This window comes from Podarcis bocagei (assembly GCF_964188305.1).
Source record: "Podarcis bocagei genome assembly, chromosome: Z".
Taxonomy (NCBI): Eukaryota; Metazoa; Chordata; class Lepidosauria; order Squamata; family Lacertidae; genus Podarcis; species Podarcis bocagei.
In genome coordinates, this window is record NC_138140.1 from 35,399,586 (window position 1) to 35,422,141 (window position 22,556).

General features: G+C 45.3%; 1 protein-coding gene across 8 annotated transcripts in view; it reads right to left on the bottom strand.

Moving 5' to 3' along the window:
• DRP2 (dystrophin related protein 2) overlaps positions 1 to 22,556 on the bottom strand; it is a 60,924-nt gene that overhangs the window by 15,013 nt on the left and 23,355 nt on the right. For all 8 annotated transcript variants that reach the window (XM_081179399.1, XM_081179400.1, XM_081179406.1 and 5 more), the window contains 13 exons: positions 17,039 to 17,172; positions 16,200 to 16,356; positions 14,814 to 14,934; positions 13,292 to 13,560; positions 12,431 to 12,577; positions 11,410 to 11,488; positions 9,207 to 9,267; positions 7,796 to 7,857; positions 6,467 to 6,541; positions 5,194 to 5,395; positions 3,952 to 4,037; positions 1,540 to 1,697; positions 34 to 200 (listed from right to left, as the gene is read on the bottom strand). In XM_081179399.1, coding sequence (XP_081035525.1) covers positions 34 to 200; positions 1,540 to 1,697; positions 3,952 to 4,037; positions 5,194 to 5,395; positions 6,467 to 6,541; positions 7,796 to 7,857; positions 9,207 to 9,267; positions 11,410 to 11,488; positions 12,431 to 12,577; positions 13,292 to 13,560; positions 14,814 to 14,934; positions 16,200 to 16,356; positions 17,039 to 17,172 — 1,718 coding nt within the window. The remainder of the gene's footprint in view (positions 1 to 33; positions 201 to 1,539; positions 1,698 to 3,951; positions 4,038 to 5,193; positions 5,396 to 6,466; positions 6,542 to 7,795; positions 7,858 to 9,206; positions 9,268 to 11,409; positions 11,489 to 12,430; positions 12,578 to 13,291; positions 13,561 to 14,813; positions 14,935 to 16,199; positions 16,357 to 17,038; positions 17,173 to 22,556) is intronic.

The following is a 22,556-nucleotide window of genomic DNA, read 5'->3' on the forward strand; positions in this document are numbered from 1 at the left end:
ATGGGAAGCTGTATACTGTAGCACACCCCGTACCTGAATCCTTTGATAGGGCATTGTCGGCAGACAGAGCACTTGGTCTGGTGTTTAACTTGCTCGGCTATAGTCACTCGATGCAGGACTGCCAGCCACACCATTGACTGTGGCTCCAGGTTAGCCCATTCCAGGAACTGGATAGCCTCAATTGCTGGTTTCCCATTACCCTAAGAGGAAGAGAAGTGAGGCAGGTGCTGATCGCTAGTCATATGAATGGATTGCAGGGCTGCACATTTGGTACATATATCCTCTTTCCCTTTCAAAAGGGCACTGATCTTGCTGACTTCCCTGCTCCTACAAATCATTTAATTTGCTTAAAACGATATAGCGCATAAAAATTCCTTGAAATTCTACATTGTGATCTTTAAAGACTTTTTTTTATATCACCCTTCCGATTCCCAGTGTACTTTCTGTTTAAGAAGTATTACACAGCAAAGCAATCAACGTTTCCAATACCAATAAAATGTAAAAACTAAGAAGGCGGCAGATCTCAAAGCAGCATTGAAACAACCAGAATCAAAACGTAAGGGGAAAAGCTTGGTTCAAAACAAAAAACAAAACACCTTTGACTAGTGTCAAAAAGATAACATTGTAGGCACCATGAGAACCTTGCTGGCGAGAACATTCCACAATCGGGGTACCAAGAAGGACATCTTCCTGATATCCACTCACTTCACCACAGATTGCAGAGTGTCCCATTGAAAACTCTCTACTGAAGATCTTAAAGACCTATGAAGAAAGGTGGTCCTAAGCCTAAGTCACATCACAATACTTGATGCTAAGTGGACTTTCATCTGAAGACAGTCTTTCCTGTAGTAGCTTTCTGTCTATGGAATCCTCTTCCCTAGGGAATCTTGCCTGGCACCAACTCTGCCATTGTTTTGGTGCCAGAAAAAGAAGTTTGGGTGTTTTTTTCTGGGTGTTTGGGCAGCACCAAAGACTGCGTGTCTTTACTCCGACTATGCTTTCTATAAGCTTATGTCTTTTGATTACTGCATTTTATGCATGTCTTAAATTTCTTCAGGACTTTTTGGTTGTGGGAAGTGATTCATAAATTCGACAAACCTAAAACAAAGGGATAAGACTGTCAAGAGGTGACAAAGGCAGTTGAGTAGCTTCTTATTAAAAGACTAAGGCACTTTTCATGTTATGGTAGAAACATAATGAGCAAGTTACACATGCCTTCAACTCTGCACCGTTGCTGGAACATGAAAGGCCTAGTGCAAGGTGGGTGGAACCATGAGGCCTCCCCTTGTCCATTCGTTTTGGCTGACTTGGGGGTTTTTTTTGGGGGGGGGGGAGCTGAGCAACTGGGCCCACCCATGTGGCAACAGGCCTTGAAATGTGACTTGCAGCTGTGAGGGAAGGAACCACAGAAAAGCCACTCCCAAGCCACTGAGAGACACCCAAGAAACATGACCCACTGGCTCCCTCAACAACTCTTGTGGCAAAAGGAATCTCTTCTCGTAGCGTCAACGTGGATAAAGCACCACCTGTGTCACGTACAAATCGGAAGCAGCTGCGAACGCTGGGCTCCACGTTGCTCCCTCCAAAGGCTGCCACCTCCCCGAGCTGCCGTGGAACCTGGATGGCCTCATGAAGAAGGATGCCAAGGTGCCGCTGGTCGCAGAGTCCGCTGGCATTGGCCACCTGGCTGAAGAGATCTGAAAGGGGCGAGGGGAAGAGCATGGGGCCCCCACAAAGGGTGGGGTGAGGGAGGGAGGACGAGACAGAGAGAGAAAGGAGAGAGACTCAAACTGCAGCTTTTCCCAGGGCTATGAAAACATGGAGAAAGACAAGCATCAGTGGTGAAAGTCAAGCTTTGAAAGAGAGAAGGTATCACTCTTAACCATGGCTCATCTGCACTATAAATTTAAAGCAGTTTCATACCACTTTAAACAGTCAAGGCATCCCCCAAAGAATCATAGGAGCTGCAGTTTGTTAAGGGTACTACAATTACCAGGATCCTTTGAGAAAAGTCATGATGATTACAATAATCTGCAATTAAGGATGGAGGAATCTGTCAGTTTCGATTTCTCTCAGTTTCTCCTTTTTATAAAACAATTTGCAGGGTTGTTTCCTGCCGCCCCCCCAAAAAAAAACCCCTCATGAAAATTCAGCAGCAATTTAGTGCAGATTTCTCTTAATAAACATATTTTTGCTCACAGTTTTGGTGCATACACACACACACACACACACACACACACATTCTCCATTGTAATGCATCTTTGTACATATATTTTCACTAATATTTTGCATTTTATTCACCATTTCCCCCAATACATTCTTCTTTTCATCCAGATTGTTTGGTTGAAGAAATGTACCACAAAATTCAGGGAAGTGCAAATTCTGAAGGACAGCTTTGTTTTGGTTTGCATATTGGTTTGAGAAGTGTGTGTTAGTTAGTTTCACATTAAAATGCCAACAAAATTGCATTTCTACAACTATACCTGTAGTAAAGATATGCCCTAAGGCAGTGGTTTGCAAAACTTTCTGTCTGCGAGTAACCTTTTCAAACCAACCCCCCCCCCCAAGCTGGCTTTGCCATTAGGCAAACTGAGGCAGCTGCCTCAGGTAGCAGAAGTTCTCAAGGTGGCAGTCCTGTGGGTGCACCTCAGGTGGTCCCGAAGCAGCACCAGTATCAGCTGAAATCGCACCCGAAATCGCACAAGATCTTGCAAGAAAGCAAGATATTGCATAATTTTGGCAATATCTCGCCCAAATCAGGCAATATATTGCCTAAAAATGGCACTGATGGCAGCTTTGCTCCTGCATCTGTGGCAAAGGCAGCAGGGCAGGCAGAGAGGTGGCGCCAATGGCAACAAGTATGGCAGCAGCAGCAGTGGGAGCAGTAGGGCAGGGCAAGGTGGCACTTCCTGTTTTGCCTCAGGTGGCAAAACGGGATGCGCAGCCCCTGTAAACTAGTATGCCACAGAACCTTTGCATGTTGCCAATTGCCTTCCGCCCTGCAGGGGCAGATTCAGGGAATGGCTGGAAGCTGAGGAGTCATGGCTTGATTTTGATGAGTGGGCACCGGGAAAAGAGGTCGGGGGGGGGGGGGTTGGATGCTGGCTTGGAAGAAGGGATCAGTGATCTGGGGGAGCCTGTAACAGCCAGGAGACGAGAGTCAGAGGCAGGAGGAGCTGCAGGATTGGAGAGGGGAGAACAGGTGCAGGAGGAGGGAGAGATAGGTCAGGCTGGTGTAGAGTCAAGGGCTTCCACATCTCCTCGTCCTGCTCCTAGCTCTCCTGCTCCGCTGTCTCCCAGGACCAGAAGAGGACTGAAGTGGGAGGCGCAGAAGCTTACACGCAGGCAGAGTCTCCAGCTGCTTGTGTGCCGCTTGGGTGGGGGAGGTACATAAGCTGAGGTCAGGGGCAGGTCCTCTCTGTCGCAGCAACTGCACAGCTAGGAGTGGCTGAGAGACATAGGACTGATGGTCCTGCCTTTTCCTAATTTGCAAGTGTACTTTAGACAATGAAAAGCTAATTCATCTCTCTGGACATTCCTCACCTGTCAGCACTGTGATAGGCAGGAGGGAAATAGCTGGTCTGCTTTAAAACTCAGTGGAGCACTGTGGAAGCCCTGTTCCTTGGAGCAAGGCAGGACTGGAACTGAGAGGGTGTTTTTCTGTCATGCAGGATGGCATGTGCAGGACTGATTTGTGTGCAGGCCTATTCATGCAAGTGGGACGAGGAACCCATGAAAGAATGCTCTCTCCTCCGCTGCAGGAAACAGGAGCTTTGTGAGCAATATAAAAGGCTTCCTGCCATATTTCCATCTGTGCAATACTGGAAGGGATGCAGGCAGGTGAGTTGTGATGCAGCTGTGACTCCTCCTGCACTCGCCTCTCTCCACCTTTCCAAACCTGAAAGCCTCCCACACTCTGGTTTCATCAACCATCTCCCCCGGATGACTCACATTGAAATTTTTCCTTCACCTCCGTGCCACACAGACATGCTATGCCTGTCTTGAAGGAGAGAGCCCGCATCTTCCCGCTGCGTCCACTGGAAGACAAAAGGCGCAGGGTGAGTGGGGTGGGGGGAAACCTGGAAACCCCCCCTTTTTTGGTTTGGTTTACAAGTGCCCAATTTCTGCACAGCAGAGGAGACTCTGTAGTGGTTTCCACCAAACAGTGCTGGCAGAACCAGGCCTCCCAGAACAGGTCTGCAAAGGCATGATGGCCCACTAGGAGCTCAATAAAAAACATGCATTTCCAGCCTGTGATTGCAAAAGCAGGGCGCGTGCATAGAACCTTGCAGGCAACAGGGCATGGCTGGTGGTCTGTGTCTTGCTTGGCAAACCCAACCTATAAAAAGCAGGCTTTTCCTTGCAATGCCACATCATAGCCATCCAGACCACAGGCCAGTCTCCATTGACAGAAGCCTCAGTAGAGAGACCAACCAATCCAATCCACCTTTGCCCCTGAAGACACAGACTTTATGAAACTTCATATTTAGAGGCAGTCTGCCTGCTTTTATCAGGTGCTTGGAACACAGAACAACCATCTCTACAATGCACTGCTTGTGGATTTCCTATCGTAATCATCATTGTGTTGCTTTTTTCAGAAAGGTGAACTCAAAGCAACTTATGAAAACAAACATTTAAGTAGGAAAACAAGAGGCATAGAACAATTGAAAATGCCCACAATAAATTGTATAAAAGAACAACCCCATCCCACGAAGACAGGATTTCCCAAACCTGTATCTCCAGCTGTTTTTGGACTACAACTCCCATCATCCCTAACTAGCAGGACCAGTGGCCAGGCATGATGGGAACTGTAGTCCAAAAACAGCTAGACACCCACGTTTGGGAAACCCTGCACTAAAAGAGAAAAGCAGGAGATTAAAGTCAAAGGCCTGGGAGGATAACAATCTTCAGATGCCTAAAAACAGATAGTCATGGTGCTTGGCATGACAGCATTCCACAAATGGGGAGGACCCACTGGTGAAGCCCATTTTCACACTGCCACACTCTGCACCTTCCTAATGAATTTTTATACCCCGAAACCAGTTTCTAAGCAGTTTACAAAGTATAAAAACTAGTTTACGCAAGCATTAAAACACAAGCCTCTATCATTAAAATACACAATAAAACAATCACATTAAAACATTACTAGTCTGCTGAGGCATCTCTTATTGGTATGGATGCCTTTATGGGTACCTATCGAAAACATTGAGCAGCCAGTTCAAGGTCATGTCGACGCAGAGGGGGACGTTCACCAGGATGCCTCTTTCCTCCTCCAGCCGCTCGTAAAGGGCGGTCAGGCAGTGGATCACCTCCACCACATCCATCACGTGGTCGCTGGGCTGCAGCTCATGTTCGCTGAAGACCTCCAAGGCTGTTGGTAGCGTCACCAAGTCCACTGTGGCGCCCAGAGAAAAGGTGGTCAGAAATGGAAGTGGGAGATGAAAAAACAAAAAACAAACCTGTTATAGATTTGTCACAGGAAGCAAGAAAGACCCCCCCCCCACGTGACAAAGATAATGAGGGCTACAATTAAAAAGATACAAAGTCTTTGAGTTTGAAAACAACTCAAGGCACAGCAAAATGGCTTCACCCATGCTACCAACTAATAAAAAAAGGCACCCTTTGCAATTGACAGTTGTTGTTAATTTCATTTCTGTACTGCCTTATATTTTTAAGGCGGGCGGCGGGGACCTTCCGGCTTCCTACTATAAAATATTTCGAGATGTGTTAACATCCCCACTGAAAGATTTAATGAATGGAATCCTCCCAAGAAAGCAAATACCAACATCATGGAAAAATGCATATATTACACTAATCTCTAAAAAAGAGCAGGATGTACTCCAGCTTAAAATCTATAGGCCGATTTCCTTATTAAACAATGATTACAAGATATATGCAGCTAGTATAATGACAAAAGGAATGAGAGCAATTCTAAGAAATTTCATACATGAAGATCAAACAGGTTTCCTGCCATCGAGGCAGCTAAGAAATTACACTAGGCATATATTGAATATAACTGAACGCTTAGAGAAGAAAAATGAAAAAGAAACAACTTTAATGTTCCTTGACGCAGAAAAAGCATTTGACAATGTTTCTTGATGAGAGTTATAGAAGTTATGGAGTTTGGGACTGCCTTCACCAAAGGGCTAAAAGCCATATATATAGAACAATGGGCAAATATAATAATATATGGTAACCTAAGTGAGAGGTACAATATGAAAAATGGTACTAGACAAGGATGTCCTTTATTGCCACTGCTTTTCATTCTAGCATTAGAGGTCCTGGCAATAAAAATATGAGAAGACACAGAAATAAGTGGGCTTCAGGTGGGACAACAAATACTGCATGTTTGTGCGTTGCTCCTTCATGCATATCGTAGCTCCAGTTTACAGAATGTGAAAATTGTCCCTAATTAGGCAACACGGCTGGTACAAGAGGAAGAACAGGAGGGAATTCTGGGACTTACATCGCAAGGCCTTCTGTACACGGCGCAGTTTCATGGCTGTGCGATACGCAGAAAACTTGATGTTGTTCAGGTCAGCTGTAGATAAGGACAGAAAGAAAAATGAAACCACAGGCTGTCCTTTGCCAACTTGGTGTCCTCCACTAAGGCTGGCACTATTTCCTTGTCATTCTTGCTTTGCCAACTTCATGCACTGCAAGTGCTTTGAACCTCAACTCCCATCAGCTGCAGGTGACATACATAGTTCTCTTCCTCCACATTTTATCCTCATAACTACCTTGTAGGTAAGGCTGAGAGACTGTGACTGGCTCAAGGTCACCCAATGAGTTTCATAGCTGAGCAGGGAGTTGAACTCTGGTCATCCAGGTCTTAGTCCTACACTCTGACCACAACTCTTGCAGTTCTTGTTACAAAATTGGACCGAGAAGCATCACCCTGTCCTTCACTTTATCCCAAAACGAGGGTGCTTCCAGCCTGTTGCTATTATTGAGTGGCATTTAACCACACAGGGGCAAATTCATGTTATGAAATAGTTGACAGGGAGGTCTTGCACAAATAAACTCTCCAAAAGACCTGACTTTTTACAATAAGGAAATTGAAGAGGGAAATGCATTGGAAAGTGGGTGGATGACACTTGCTCCGGCACAATGTCAACTAACTCCACTGTCCAAGCAAAGCCACTTCCGCCATTCAGAGGAGGTGGAGCTGCGGGCCCCACCACATGCGTGGCAGCTGGAACCCAGCCCCTGCGCGATTGGGGGGATTCCCGGCTGCGTCACCTCCTGGCCAGCCAATTGGCTGGCTCTGGGGGTGTGGCCTGCCGCCTGCCAGCTGTTCGTGGCCCTGTCCGAAGCTTGGGGAGGGCCTAAGGCACCTATTGGCGACTCCGGGGGAGTTCCTAGTTGATGTGCATCAGCAGGACTCCCCCTACTGATGGTTAACCCTTCCCGGACTTCAGGTGGACGGGCTGAAGTTGGATATAGTCGCTTAGGACCAATGCCTCAGCCAATACCGCTCATCACCTGTAACCAATAAAGCCAATACTGCTCATCACCTGTGGCCTTATTTAGCCCATTAAGCTTAATAATTGTGTCATGTGTCATTATTTCCACTGGGGGGCGGGAACTCGCCACGCAAATCAGAATAAATAGCCAACATTATCTGATCTCCCTGCAAATAAATCTGGATGAATGCTCAAATAATAGGAAGCACTCCGAGAAAGACATCACATCCAGTGCAGAAGCTTCTCCCCCTCCTCCCACTGGCAGATTGTCTAGTAGTCCATAACCATAGTTGTGATGCAGACCTTGCAGACTTTAAAGTCCTTCTTACCCAGTGTCTGGTATAACTCAGTCATCTTGGGATGGTCCCAGCATGTTGTCTGAGCCTGGTGGCTGAAAAGATAAAGAGGTTGAGAGGAATTCAGTAACAGGAATTATTATTATTATTATTATTATTATTATTATTACCCCGCCCTCCCCAGCCAAGACTGGGCTCAGGGCAGCCAACACCAAGTATAAAAACAATTGATTAAAATACAACTTAAAACAAGATTACAACTTAATAAAATACAACTTAAAACAAGATTACAACTTAATAAAATACAACTTAAAACAAGATTATACAACATTAAAATGCAGCCTCATTTCAGTAGAAGCTCAAAAAACGTCAAATCTTCACCAAGGCCAACTATCCAGACTGGTCCTACGTGGGCTGGAAAAAAGCCAGGGAAGTCCTCAAATAGGAGTTCCATCACAGAAGGAAAAAGGGAAAAGAAAAGAGGGGGAGGGAATCAAGTTGCTTCCAAGCCAAAGGCCAGGCGGAACAACTCTTGTCTTACAGGCCCTGTGTAAAGAAATCAGATCCTGCAGGGCCCTGGTCTCATGAGGCAGAGCGTTGCACCAGGGCGGAGCCAGTGTTGAAAAGGCCCTGGCTCTGGTTGAAGCTAATCGAACTTCCTTAGGGCCCGGGACCACTAGGGTGTTGCTATTTATGGATCTTGAAGCTCTCCGTGGGGCATACCGGGAGAGGTGGTCCCATAAGTACGATGGTCCTAGGCCGTGTGTGTTTACATGTGTGTTCCACATATAAATATATATTTTTTCAAGAGTTGTGTACCGGTATGACTGTAGACATTTTGTCATGGACCAATGGTACCAAATAGTATGGGAAATAGTATATAGAAAGAGACCCCGCACAAATGACGCTGAAACAAAACCCCACACATGCACTAAGTAGAAAAATAGAAGCATTGCCCCCCCCATGCCACCTCCCCCCGTTATCTTCCAAACCTAACACTGCATGCAACAGTAATGTCTCACAACAAATGAACTGATCTGTAGCAGACACATATTGAAAAAACAGACAATGTACGTATTTCTTGTAAACTAAGAAATCTTTAATAAAAATAATATTTAAAACAAAACTGTAGACACCTTGTGTGATTTGGGATTGGGAGAAGGAATGCCCTGGAAAATCCCAGAGGATGCAGGTACGAATAAATAATTGTTTATGCTGATGTGCTAATCAGAGCAATGCCAATCATGAAATAAAGACATATGGTGGTTCAAACACGTGGATGTCTTGGGGACTCACAGAGAACTTACAAACCTTATTGACTGCAATGTGGGGGTAGGTTGTGTGTAAGATGCCTGAATATGTGGCAAGAAAAACTGAATACTGCTCTCAGTCACAAGGGATAGGACAAGACCAGAAACTCATTCAGATGCTGTTGCACACTCACTTGATGTAGTATGGGACCTTATTGGGAGAAATTGCTCGTTCCCAGGGGACTTGGACTGAGGCTGCAAGAAAAAAATAGAAAGAGGAGATAGACAGAAAAGGCTGATAAGCACTTTGCATGTGATTTGAATGCCCCAATTATTTACCTGCACCTACTTCTATTTTCTAATCCTCATACCTGGAAAAACACAGTTATGCAACAAAGTTTTACTCAGAATACAGTGGTACCTCGGGTTAAGTACTTAATTCGTTCTGGAGGTCCGTTCTTAACCTGAAACTGTTCTTAACCTGAAGCACCACTTTGGCTAATGGGGCCTCCTGCTGCTGCCGCACCGCCGGAGCATGATTTCTGTTCTCCTCCTGAAGCTGTTCTCCTCTGGGTTAGCGGAGTCTGTAACCTGAAGCGTATGTAAACCGAGGTACCACTGTAGACCCATTGAAATTAATGGATCTAAGTTAATCATGTTTATTAATTGCAATGGATCTACTTTTAGTAGGATTTGCAATGGATACAACCCAATATCCCTTCTTTTGGTTCCCATTTTTGCCTGTCTGGGCAAATACCTTACTAAAATATTGTTAGTGTGTGTCGTCGTTCTTCAGGGTTCAGCTCCTTTCCCAGGGTCACTAGAACAGGGACGGGGAAATATGTGGCCCTGATGATGTTGCTGGACTCCAATTCCCATCATCCTTGACCATTGGCCATAAGTTTGAGAAAGCAATAGATGGTGCAGCTATTGCAAAGGAAATGAATGCATCACATATACCACGGGCAGTAGAGCTTTTAATTATGGGCAACAAACAATGGGAAACAGTGGACTGAGTGGTGCTGACAACATAGATAGACAGATAATTTATTACGGTCGGAGACCAGCTTATATGCTGACAACATCATCTTCAGCATGAGGACATTCCAGCTGATTAGTTGTGCTTTCTCTCCAGATGGTTCATTCCATTCCACTTTCCCATTCAAAATAAGCAAATAAATCATTGCCAGAAGAAAACTAGCACATCAGGAAGTGGGGGCTAAACATTTTCCCCTGATGAGCTAGGGTTTTTTTTGTCTGTTTTTGTTTTTACTACTGGAGAGACCGTTTAAACATTAAAAATTGTTATCCTCGAGGCTGGCCAACGGTAAATATTTTAAAGCAGTTAATTAATTATAATAACTGTATCAAGCATAAAATGTTGTCCCCACATCAGATTATTTTATTCCCTTTGTCAAAGCTAAGGAAAGCTTTATTCAGGACTGTGGGAATGATAACTAGAAATGACAGCTACAACAGTCATAAAGGAAGTCCACAGGCAAGTTGTTGTTGTTTCTTTAAGAAAAGAAAATCTGGGCCCACTTCAAGTTTTGAAAATAAACCAAGCACATTTTAATATCATTTGAGAGTTGTTTAACAAGCTTAGCAGTCTCAGAGCAAGTGAACAGGCAGCATACACATCACATGATATCAAGTTTCAGTATTCACCCAGGCTATGAAACACATGTAGTAGCACAAGCCTAGCAATGAGTCAGTCTTGGGGCAATATCCAAACCCAGCTCAAGGATCTGTGGTAGGACCACCTCAAGGACAACCTTTGTGAGCAGAGCCCTTGAAATGCAGAAATGGCAAGAATGCTTGGGTGGCAAAAGACATCAATTAGCATTAGTCAGTTTTGGTCCTGCCTTGCTTTTCATAGAAAAGGGCTTTCTTAAAAAAAAAAAAAATGTGGCATATGTAATGCTTTGTTAAGTAAGCATCACTGAAGCTGGGCCTTAATGAACTTTGGAGGAGGAAAGAGATGAATAGTAGTAGTAATAGTAATAATAGTAATAATAATAATAATAATAATAATAATAATAATAATAATAATAATAATAATAATAATAATAGTATCCTGACCACATGTTCTTATAATTCTATTGTCCTTTATTAATGCCTAATTACCAACTGTGTACACGTGGCCGTTGACCACAAATTTGTACCAAGTTGTCCTGTTTTTGTTGTGTAGGTTTACTTTTATGAATAATAATAATAATAACTGTTACAGAAATGGCACCCTGCAGTTGCAGCCTGAAATGGCACTATATATATTCTACCTCCTCAAGATTCTATCATCTCATTCAGCTGCACATGTGAAACATGCTAAAGAGAAGGGAGAATATCTCTTCCCCTCCAAAGTGACAATGCCTTCAGCTGTAGACTTTGTCTACGTACTTGAAAGGAAGTGCTGTGATCCTGGCCCAAAGTCTCGGTGGGCGTCCTGAAGGTGCTTCAGCCGGTCATTGATGGAGACCTATGCAGAGGTTGGAAATATTAAAGAAAATTGGGAGGGGGGGAACATGTAGCATTTCAGCCTGTCCAGCACAGAACCCAGATGTGCCTCCTATCTTTACAGAGTAGGCTATATTCCATCCACACAAACGTCATGAGGTTTCTACACAAACACTACCCTCCACCCAGGCAAGCAAGTATAAAGTTCTACACAAATATAAAATAGGGGACATGGATTGCCACTACTGCATGTGGAAATGACCCAGGGTTTTTAGTAGAGCATAAAGCTAATCCTGAGTCAAGAGCATGATGCAACAGGAAAAAAATGCTAATGCTATTCTAGGCTTCATCAACAAAATATAGTGCCCTGAGCAAGAGAAGTAATAGTCCCATTCTATTCTACCTTGATCAGAGTACTGCACATGGAGTACTGCATACAGTTCTAGGCTACACAGTTTACGAATGATGGAGACAAGCCATTCACCTGCAGAACTTATAGCCAGGGCTGCTGCAATAAACAGCTGTGTAAGCCTTGGGGAGGCAGAGATGCAGGAAGGCATCAGAGGAGGGAGGGAAAGAGGCCAGTGTTGTCCACAGTATCCCTGACCATCATTCAAGGCACCCTAGGGTGCCACAGCACACTGGTTGAAAACCACTGTCTCAAAGGGTGACACATGAAGGATGGAACAAGTTTTGTTTTCTCCAGAGGGTAGAATCCGAACCAATGGATTCAAGTTAAATGAAAGGAGATTCTGACTAAACATCAGGGGTATCTTTCTTACAGTAAGAGCTGTTCAACAGAGGAACAGACTCCCATAAGAAGTGGTGGACTTTCCTTTGGACGTTCTTAAGCAGAGGCTGGATGGCCTTCTGTCATGTACGATTCCTGCATTGCAGGGGATTAGACTGGATGACCCTCAGGGCCCCTTCCAACTCTACAAGGTTCTTGTGTCCCCTCCCTCACCTGCAGCTGTTTCCAACGTGTGTTGATCTGTTCCAGGGCACGAGAGTTCTCCATGGACAGATGCACATCGGAGATAGCCAACTGATGTGCAAGGTCATTCACAAGCTTCACTGCATCTTTCATGGGGGACAGCTCCTCCTTGAACAACTGGAGATCCATCACATCCCAAAGGAAAAAGAAGTTGGAAAGAGTCAGAAAGAAGGAGAGAGAGAAGAAGAAGAAGACAAAGAAGAAGAAAGCCAGCAACCAATGATCTTCGATTGTTTACAAATGGGGTTTAATGCTCTCAACAACACATGATGACCCAACTCATGTTGGAAGTGGTGGAAGAAAGCAATCACAGACCTCTTAAGATAGCTAGGAAGGTTGTTCCACTCACAAGTCCCTTGTGGAGCACTTTTTAAGTGCCCAACAGCTCACTGGTTGTCAGAAGTTGGGAACCACAGTTCAAGGGCCTTGCTGAAGGACTACACTTCATGGAACTGATAAAGTGGACTTTAACCCACAAAATCTTATGCCACAAATAAATTAGTTATGGTCTTAAAGTGACACAAAATTCCTTGATTGTTTTTGGCAACCTCAGTGTCTGCCCACTCCCTCCCTCCAGGCAGGGCGAAGCTGCATGCTCCGGCACCGGGGGAGGAGAGCAGGCAGGGGTCTGGCTGGTGCGCGTCCCGGGGGCGTGGCATGCCGCCCACGGGGACGTGGTGTGCATCCTGGGGGCGTGGTGCCCGGCGCAGTGGGGAGATGCACGGCGCGTGTCTGGGGGACGGCCACAATGGTACCCCCCTCCCTGATGGTGCTGGGGCGGTGCGCTCCCCCACCCACCCCCATTCATCCACCAGTGCCTCCAGGTCATACCTTGGTGGCCTGGATGTGTTCTGGCAAAGAGTCGATGAAGAGATCTCCAATGGGCTCCCATGTCTCCCTCACACTTTCAGCTTGGTTGAGGGTTGTGCTGAGCTCCTCCATGGTGCCCTTGATCTCCAGCAGTTGCTCCAAGGTCCGCTCAATGTGGCGGTGCTGGTCGACGCAGCGAGCAGTGAGCTTCTCCCACAGCTCACTAGCCACAGTGGCCTGTTTCCACACAAAACGACTGATGTTCTGGATCCGGTGTCTTGGGGAAACATCTAGAAACAGAGCAGGAAGAAGACTGAGGGCAAATGACCTGGACGTCAAGCATGAGGGTGGCAGCCTTGAGGAACTCAGAGAAGGGTAGAAGCAGAAAGGCAAACAGGTATAGGCACTTTGTATTGCAGTTAAATGTTATTAGCACAACATCACCCTGGTGTTTTGTGAGAGGGTGGTATATAAATACTTTTATGAATAAATTATAAATTGTGAAAGGGTGGGCTGGGGGGAGTTCAGAGGGCCTGCCTAAAGTTCCCTGTGCCTCTTACCTACACCCAGTGTTTCCCAAATGTGGGTCTCCAGCTGTTTTTTTGGACTACAACTCCCACCATCCCTACCTATCAGGACCAGTGGTCCTGCATACTGGGAAATAAAACACTTGCAGGCATGAGCGATTCCACAACAACACACCTCTTTAACCTGGTTTTTGATACTTGAGATGTATATTTTCAGGACCCAGCTTGCTTCTGTAATTTTATGCTGTTTTAAACTGTTTTTAACATTGCATTTTAATTATCGTAGCCCACCCTGGAACCTGGGGTGAAGAGCAGGTAATGAATTGTAATACCAATAGCAATACTAATACAGTGGTACCTCAGGTTACATACGCTTCAGGTTACAGACTCCGCTAACCCAGAAATAGTACCTCAGGTTAAGAACTTTGCTTCAGGATGAGAACAGAAATCGTGCTCCGGCGGCGCAGTGGCAGCAGGAGGCCCCATTAGCTAAAGTGGTGCTTCAGGTTAAGAACAGTTTCAGGTTAAGAACGGACCTCCGGAACGAATTAAGTACTTAACCCGAGGTACCACTGTAGTAACATCGACTCCAGTCTGGTACCTCCCTCCCCCGCTCCAATTCTGAGCACCTGACTTCCTTAACTGCTTTCAGATGTCCCTGTCCATCCTATGTAGCTCATCACCACCATTTTAAAAGGGAATCTGTCCTTCCTGCAGTCTTCAAGACACCCATCTAGGAATGAGATTAACTTCTATTGTATCCTTCTGGAGGTCAGGAGTATATTATCCTCCAAATGCGCTCATGGAAAATTCAGGACAGGGAAGGATTATGGGATCTCTCCATGGTGACAAAGAAGGTCAGCCGGTCAGCCGGTCAGCCGGGAAGCCTAAAAGCCATGTGCCAGTGAGCTAGCATTGCCTTTTGGCTTTGGCCCAGCAGAACGAGAAGGGTCTGTTTGAAGGTGCAGCGTGAGTGGACTGAGGGGAGACAGCTAAAGTTATGTAGGACCGTAAACCTTTGCTGTCGGAATTGGAGTCCTCCACTTCTTCAAATGGATGCTGAGTGAGGAAGGCCTGAGCAGACTCCAGGACAGAGTAAATGTAGGGGCCCCGGGACTTCACCTCTTCCATAAATGCCTGTGCCAAGGAGAGAGAAGCAGGAAAGATTAAGTGAGCTGCAATGTCGTTTCCCGGGCACATAACACCACCCCCCTTCCAGTACCAGGATTTGGGGTACCCTCAGGTATGTCACCCTCAGTGGGCTCCCCTCAGCCTGAAAGAGGTGGGAGTTCAAAGTGGGGTGAACTAACAATTCTCTTAGGCTGCCTTGGATTTTTTTGGTACTCTGTGCAAGGTGGCAATGGTAGCATAGTTCAGAGAGGGAGGCCCCCTCTGCTGGTCTCAGGGGCCCTGGCAAATGCCCAGTGTTGCTAACCTTGCAGCACACTCAGCTGACACATGGCGTAGGACAGGAGAGCTTATGTTTCCAAAGCTCTGCCACAGATAAGGTGTCTGCTTAACGATTGCCAAAAAGAGAGGACAAAATGGATCTACATACAATAATTTACATGTACAGATGCATACTTAGGGAGGAATATTATAAAAGAGAACTAAAGTGCACCTCACCATATCAGGCAAGGCCCTTGCAATTGAAGCCCCCTGCTCTCACTTCTTGGGGTTATCTATCTTTTAATTAGACTTGGAGGAGACAGCCTTTCAATATAGAGTACTCCTTCAAATAAAATTAGGTAGATGGTGCATGGAAAGAGGGTCTTTTCCATGGTGAGCCCCTGGTTGTGGAGGGTGATTTTTTTGCAGGTTGGTTTAATTTGCAGAAGGTGACTTGAGGGCCTGTTAAGGTATAGGGCCCTCACTGCAGCCGCCCCAGCCAGCATGGCTACCAGGTGTCTGGGATGATGGGCTGTAGCCCAGCAGCATATTAAGAGTCCCACTGGATCAGACCAAAGGCCCATCTAGTCCTGCAGCCCAACAGATGCTCATGGGATGCCCACTTCAGAGGCATATGATGTCCTCTTATCCTGGTAGAGGTAGTTCGCAGACATTGTGCCTAATAACCATTAGTAGCTTTATTCTCATCCCCCCTTTAATGCCATGCTATGCCCTCTGCGGCTCCTGCCAACCTAGCAGTTCGAAAGCACGTCAAAGTGCAAGTAGATAAATAGGTACCGCTCCGGCGGGAAGGTAAACGGCGTTTCTGTGAGCTGCTCTGGTTTGCCAGAAGCGGCTTAGTCATGCTGGCCACATGACCCGGAAGCTGTACGCCGGCTCCCTCAGCCAATAAAGCGAGATGAGCGCTGCAAACCCAGAATCGGATCGGCCACGACTGGACCTAATGGTCAGGGGTCCCTTTACCTTTACCTTATGCCCTCTGGGACACTTACTGCATGCCTCTCCTTCTCCTGCTGAACCAAGAGGACGTCCCCACGGAGTGGCAGCTGGGCAGAGAGCTCCTCATCTTTTTGGCCGAGCCAGTCTATGATCTCCTGCAAGGGAATCTGCAGCTTGCTGCTGTGGTCTGAGAAGGCTTCCAAGCGAGCCCTGAGGAAATGAAGGTGGGAAGCAGGCAAAGAAGAATGAGACCACAGAGATGGGAAGCGAAGTATTTGAAGCAGAATGCTGAGAGGGTGACAAATGAAACCATCTCGGAAGTATGTGTTTTGGATACTCAGAATTAAATCCTTCCCTTGTCCATTGGCTGATGTCACAAGTGATGTCAACGGACATCACTATGGCTATGGCTTGAGAAAAATGGCTTTCTGACCTCCCTCTTCTCCCCCCGCCCCGCATTGGCTGTGAGAAATAATTCTCCCTCACACAGCCAATGCTTGCAAAATGCAGGCTTCTTCCTTCCTCTCCCCTTCAGCTAATGTGGGATAGGGAGAAAAAAACCCTGCATTTTGCAAGCACCAAGCATAGGGCTAGCAACGCCCCTTGCACAGCGGTTCCTAAGCGTCCAACAGATTTTTGACAGGTGGGCAGGACAACCTGTCTGCCAGTTGTGTGACATCAAAGCAACACTGTGTGATTGACAGGTAGGGTGCCCCATCTGCTTGCCAAAGTTGATTCACAGGGTCCAGACCAGAGCTCCAACAGTTTCCCATTCTTGCACTATCTATCCTCACCCATGGAGATTTCAACTTTGGCTTCAGTATCTGTCAGACTGGCTTCTGTAAGCCAAAGGAAAACAAGGCCCTTTGCCACGCATCTCCCAGCATCTCACCGAAGGCTGTGTGATTTCTTTTTAATCTCATTCCAGCAGAGATTCATCTCAAGAGGCATCTGTGGCCCAATGGCACCATTCAGAGGCTTTTGGCTCACACAGGCTGGTGCAGCGCCATCTTGGGCTGTTTTAACCTGAGCATAAACACAGAAAGCAGGAAACTCTATTATCAGATGATGAGAAAAAGCACTTGGTACCCACACGGCAAGGGAGCGCAGTAAATTTTTATCCTATTGCTCCTCTTCTTTCCTTGTTGGGGAACAATTGTGTGGGAAGGGGTGCATAGGAAGTGTTCTAAAAATCTATGATTAATACTGGGTGCTGCTTTATAAGAGACATTTTAGTTTATTAACCACCTGATTTTTAGTTACCCAACCGCTTTTCTTTTGTATGTACAGGATCATGGAAAAACAAGAGAAAAAAAGGGGGGGATCATACAATATTAGGGAAGGAGAAGATGGTAACAGTAAACATGCACCAAATCCAATCACTATGCTACAACTAGAAATAGTCATAGCTTCCCCCAAAGAATCCTGGGAGCTGTAGTTTGTTAAGTGTGCTGAGAATTGTTAGGTGACTACCTATCCCCCTGACAGAGCTACAATGCTCAGAGTAATTTAACTATCCACCCCTTTTTTCAAGGAACATGTAGTTTTCTGAATTAGGGGAATAGGGGGTTGCTCAACAACTCCCAATACCTGTAACAAACTACACTTCCCAGGATTCTTTGGGGGAAGCCATGACGCTTTAAAGTGGCGCAATACTGAATAGTGCAGATGGGGGGGGGGATTGGTGATGGGAAAGACACAAGACCTTGTAGAGCTACTGTCAGTCATAGAATCAAAGGACAGTAGAGTTGGAAAGGACCATGAGGGTCATCTAGTCCAACCCCCTGCAATGGAGGAGTCCCCCCCCCAGGGTAATTGTATCTGCCTGGTATCAAACTGGGAACCTTTCATGTGTTGGGCGAATGTGATAACTATTACACTGTGGACATCAGAAGTGAGAAACCTTCAAAGGAGTCCGTGCCCATTCCCAGTGCAGACCCCAGCTGCATCTTCCTCTGCCTCACACCTGATGTCAGGTGTGGGGCAAGTGGGTGTTATTTTGAGGAAAAACTTTGCAGGTCTAGTTAGGTTCCCTACTCTTGGAGTAAATGGACAAAAAAAATCTGGACTAGTAGGAGGACACTTTCTATGTATGTAAGTGGGATCTGCAACAGAAAGTTACAGTGTGGAGTGTTGTTATTGAGAGCCTTCCTGCACAATGCCTCCTTCTATTTGCCTTTCTCCACTAGAGCAGTTAGCATTTCAAGCCCATTGTGACTGCTGGAGTCTCCCTCCATAGCTTCCTCTCTCCACTCCTTTAAATGTTTTTTTTAAATAGTTACAGGTAGGTAGCCGTGTTGGTCTGCTGTAGTTGAAACAAAATAAAAAATTTCCTTCCAGTAGCACCTTAGAGACCAGCTAAGTTTGTTACTGGTATGAGCTTTCGTGCGCATGCACACTTCTTCAGATATAGTGGTACTTCGGGTTAAGAACTTAATTCGTTCTGGAGGTCCATTCTTAACCTGAAACTGTTCTTAACCTGAGGCACCACTTTAGCTAATGGGGCCTCTTGCTGCCGCTGCTGCTGCGCAATTTCTGTTCTCACCCTGAAGCAAAGTTCTTAACCCGAGGTACTATTTCTGGGTTAGCGGAGTCTGTAACCTGAAGCGTCTGTAACCCAAGGTACCACTGTACACTGAAACAGATAGGTGTGGTAAACCTGCCAATCTGATAGGTGTGGCTGATAAACCTGCCAATCACCCATTCCCACCACCCTTCTGAGTAATACCCCTCCCCACCCTCTCACTATATATAAGGGTCTGGTAACTTCTGTTTCAGGGTATCTGAAGAAGTGTGCATGCACACAAAAGGTCATACAAATAACAAACTTAGTTGGTCTCTAAGGTGCTACTGGAAGGGATTTTTTAATGTTTGTGTGTGTGTGTGTGTGTGTGTGTGTGTGTGTGTGTGTAATTCTGTAAACTCTGGAGTTCCCTCTCTAGCCTCCTGATACCTCCCTCTTGGCACGAGTGGTGCCATTTTGGCTACATAGCAATCAGCACTCACACTTGACCATTGTAAATACAAGGAAATATAGTGGGGGCGAAAGGGTAAAATCACAGCTGGCTTCCTCATAAAGAACCACTAGAGGGCAGAACTTGGCTGGGCTGGTCACTCCGCTTTTGCTCCGTTCCTCCTCCTGCATCACAAGGATGGTTTCTGACTTGTCTTGTGAGGTCTACCTTTTTTTTTTTTTTTTAACGGACTAGAATCTTGGTTGCATACCAATAGTCTTTTCATGGCAGGAAAGCGTAGCCTAGATCTCTTAATACATAGGGCATAGCTATTGGGCTTAAGTGATTCCAAGCATACAAATTTCTTTAGGATGCAAGAAATACTTTACTAGATTGGACCAAGCTCTGCACAATACAACATTCCTTGCAAGAATCCAAGCAACCACAGATAGAGAACATCCCTACATTAACAGTGCAATGACAGTCCACAATCTAACAGAAAATTTTCCCTACTATTTTAAACTTCCGAGGGTTAAATCCCCTCCTCCAACCAACTATGCCAAAGTTGGGGAACCTCTGGTTTGCTGGTCAAACTTGAACCATCAGGGGTTCAAATTTGGCCCACAAACCATGGCCACCTGGCTCCTCACACAATAGCATATCAGGAGCATTAAAGTGCACCCCTAATTGTGTATTGGGGCAACGGAAAGCAGGCTTCTGCTGATTGGAAGGAGAGCCAAAGCTTGCTTGGGAACCACTGTACAGCGGTACCTCTGGTTACGTACTTAATTCGTTCCGGAGGTCTGTTCTTAACCTGAAACTGTTCTTAACCTGAGGTACCACTTTAGCTAATGGGGCCTCCTGCTGCCGCCGCGCCACTGGAGCACAATTTCTGTTCTCATCCTGAAGCAAAGTTCTTAACCTGAGATACTATTTCTGGGTTAGTGGAGTCTGTAACCTGAAACGTACAGTGGTGCCCCACAAGACGAATGCCTGGCAAGACAAAAAACTCGCTAGACGAAAGGGTTTTGCGTTTTTTGAGCTGCTTCGCAAGACGAATTTCCCTATGGGCTTGCTTCGCAAGACGAAAAACGAAAACGTCTTGCAAGTTTGTTTTCTTTTTCTTAACACCGTTAATACAGTTGCGACTTGACTTCGAGGAGCAACTCATAGAATGCGGTGTGGTAGCCTTTTTTGAGGTTTTTGAAGACTTTGGTGATTTTTGAAGCTTTTCCAAAACTTCTTTTGCAGCCATTTGGTAAGTTAAACTTTTAAAACTTTTTTGGGGGTTTTTGGATTTTGGGTTGGGGTGTTTGGAATTCAAGGACTTGGTGTTGGGGAGGGGTTTGCAAGAATCTGGAAGCTTGTGTGGTTTTTTTCTGCATTTTTATGATTTTCTATGACCATTGGGCCACTCTGCTGTTTTTTTAAAAAAATTCTGGATTTGAATTTCTGTGTGGTGGGTGGCTGGAGGAACAGTTGAGGAGGGGTTTGCAAGAATCTGGAAGCTTGTGTGGTTTTTTCCTGCATTTTTATGATTTTCTGTGACCATTGGGCCACTCTGCTGTTTCTAAAAAAAAATTTCTGGATTTGAATTTCTGTGTGGTGGGTGGCTTGGGGAACAGTTGAGGAGGGGGTTCTTCAGCAAGAAGCAAAGAGTGGAAGAGGAACCTTCTTTGAGTTGTCCCCCAGAGTCTTAGAAAATGTACTGTACACTTTGTTGATTTTTAAATGTTTTTCTGTCATGTTTAGAAACTTAATTCATTGTTCCTTCAGTTTTTGAAATGCTCTTTACAGTATGTGTGACTTTAAAGAGCACTTAATAAACTCTTGTTGTACCAAATTTGGCTTTGTTTGGACTTTTTTTGACCATAGGAACGCATTAATTGAATTTCAGTGCATTCCTATGGGATTTCATGCTTCGCAAGACGAAACATTCGCTAGACGAAAAAACTCGTGGAATGAATGAATTTCGTCTTGCGAGGCACCACTGTATATATCCTGAAGCGTATGTAACCCCAGGTACCACTGTACAAGGGATTTGGGCAGGTAGGCAGGGTATCACAGCATCCTGTGGCTGGTGATATCCAATCTGATATCCAATCTGATTGGAGATGCCCATCTGAGCCTGTTGACCTGCAGGGATGGAGCCAGATAAGGATCTGGTCCATAGAGTCAAAAAGGTTCCCCACACCTGAACTGGGCAATGGGATAACATGTGCTATCTCCCAATGTCATCAGTGAGAGCTTTCCATTTATTCTGAACAAGAGGCATCAGGCGGGTGCATTTCAACTGGCAGGGACAAGGGTGAAAACTCACTCCTCTGAGTCCTGGCCCTGTTTCCAAACAGCAGCAGCAGCAGCAGTAGTTACACTGCACTCAATTACATTATAAAAGCCACATAAGAGTCTAGCCCTGTGCCATCTTAAAAGACTTACATAGTGCAGGACTTTGGGGCTCAGACATCATGGCCAGACGACTTTTCTCTTCCTCTCCCCACCCCCACCCCCATTTTGATTAACCTCCAGCCTGAAGAAGAGTTAAGAAAACTCAGAAGTTGGCTTTCTGTTTGGTGGCATTTTAATCAATACATAGGACCAGTGCTTTTTTTCTTCTTTCTAAAAAAATGTTTAGGGGTACTCTCATTTTCCTACTCATATTGAAATACTGCCCCTCAATGAGGCCAAACTTAGATTCACAAAATGTTTGGGGGTATGCATACCCCTGTGTCCCCCCAGAAAAAAAGCACTGCATAGGACCCCTCCAGACAGCACATTTAATCAGCTTTCATCCTGATTTGCTTGCACGAAGCTTATGTGGAAGTTAGTTTATACCTGGTCTTTATTGAGCATTCATCCAGATCTGGTTGTGGGTTGTTGACTCTGCTCCCTGTTAATTAGGGTTGCACTGTTGTTTCAGTGGATGTTTTCCTGTACAAAGTGCACACTGCTTGCATTTTTTTTAAAAAAATACCGAGGGCTTTAGAAATGCTTTTAACTAAGTAAGTAAATGAATAAGACTACTGAAGCATCTGAAACTGAGGCAAAGGAAAAAATGGAACATACTTCTGACATTTAAAAAGAGAACAGATACGCTTGTTCTATTTTAAGAGAGCAAGGATTCTGGATAGCAATAACAAATACAAAATAATGAATCACTCCCACAAGTGGCATGACTCTTCCATCCTTCTTCAAATGAAACTATAAAAAGACTTCATATGTTTCCTTAAAAATACCCCCAAAATATGTTTTCTTAATTAGATGTCTTTGCGACATATGAATTATTTTTGATACCCAAAATATGTATTTCATGACTGAGCAAAATGGTATGATCAAGGTCTCAAGCAGATATAAAAGCATTTTGTTTCTTTTGGTATGTGCCCAATGCAAACTGGAACTGCAGAGATGTACAGGTACAACAACACATTGGTGTTGTTTTTCTTTGCAATGATTCAA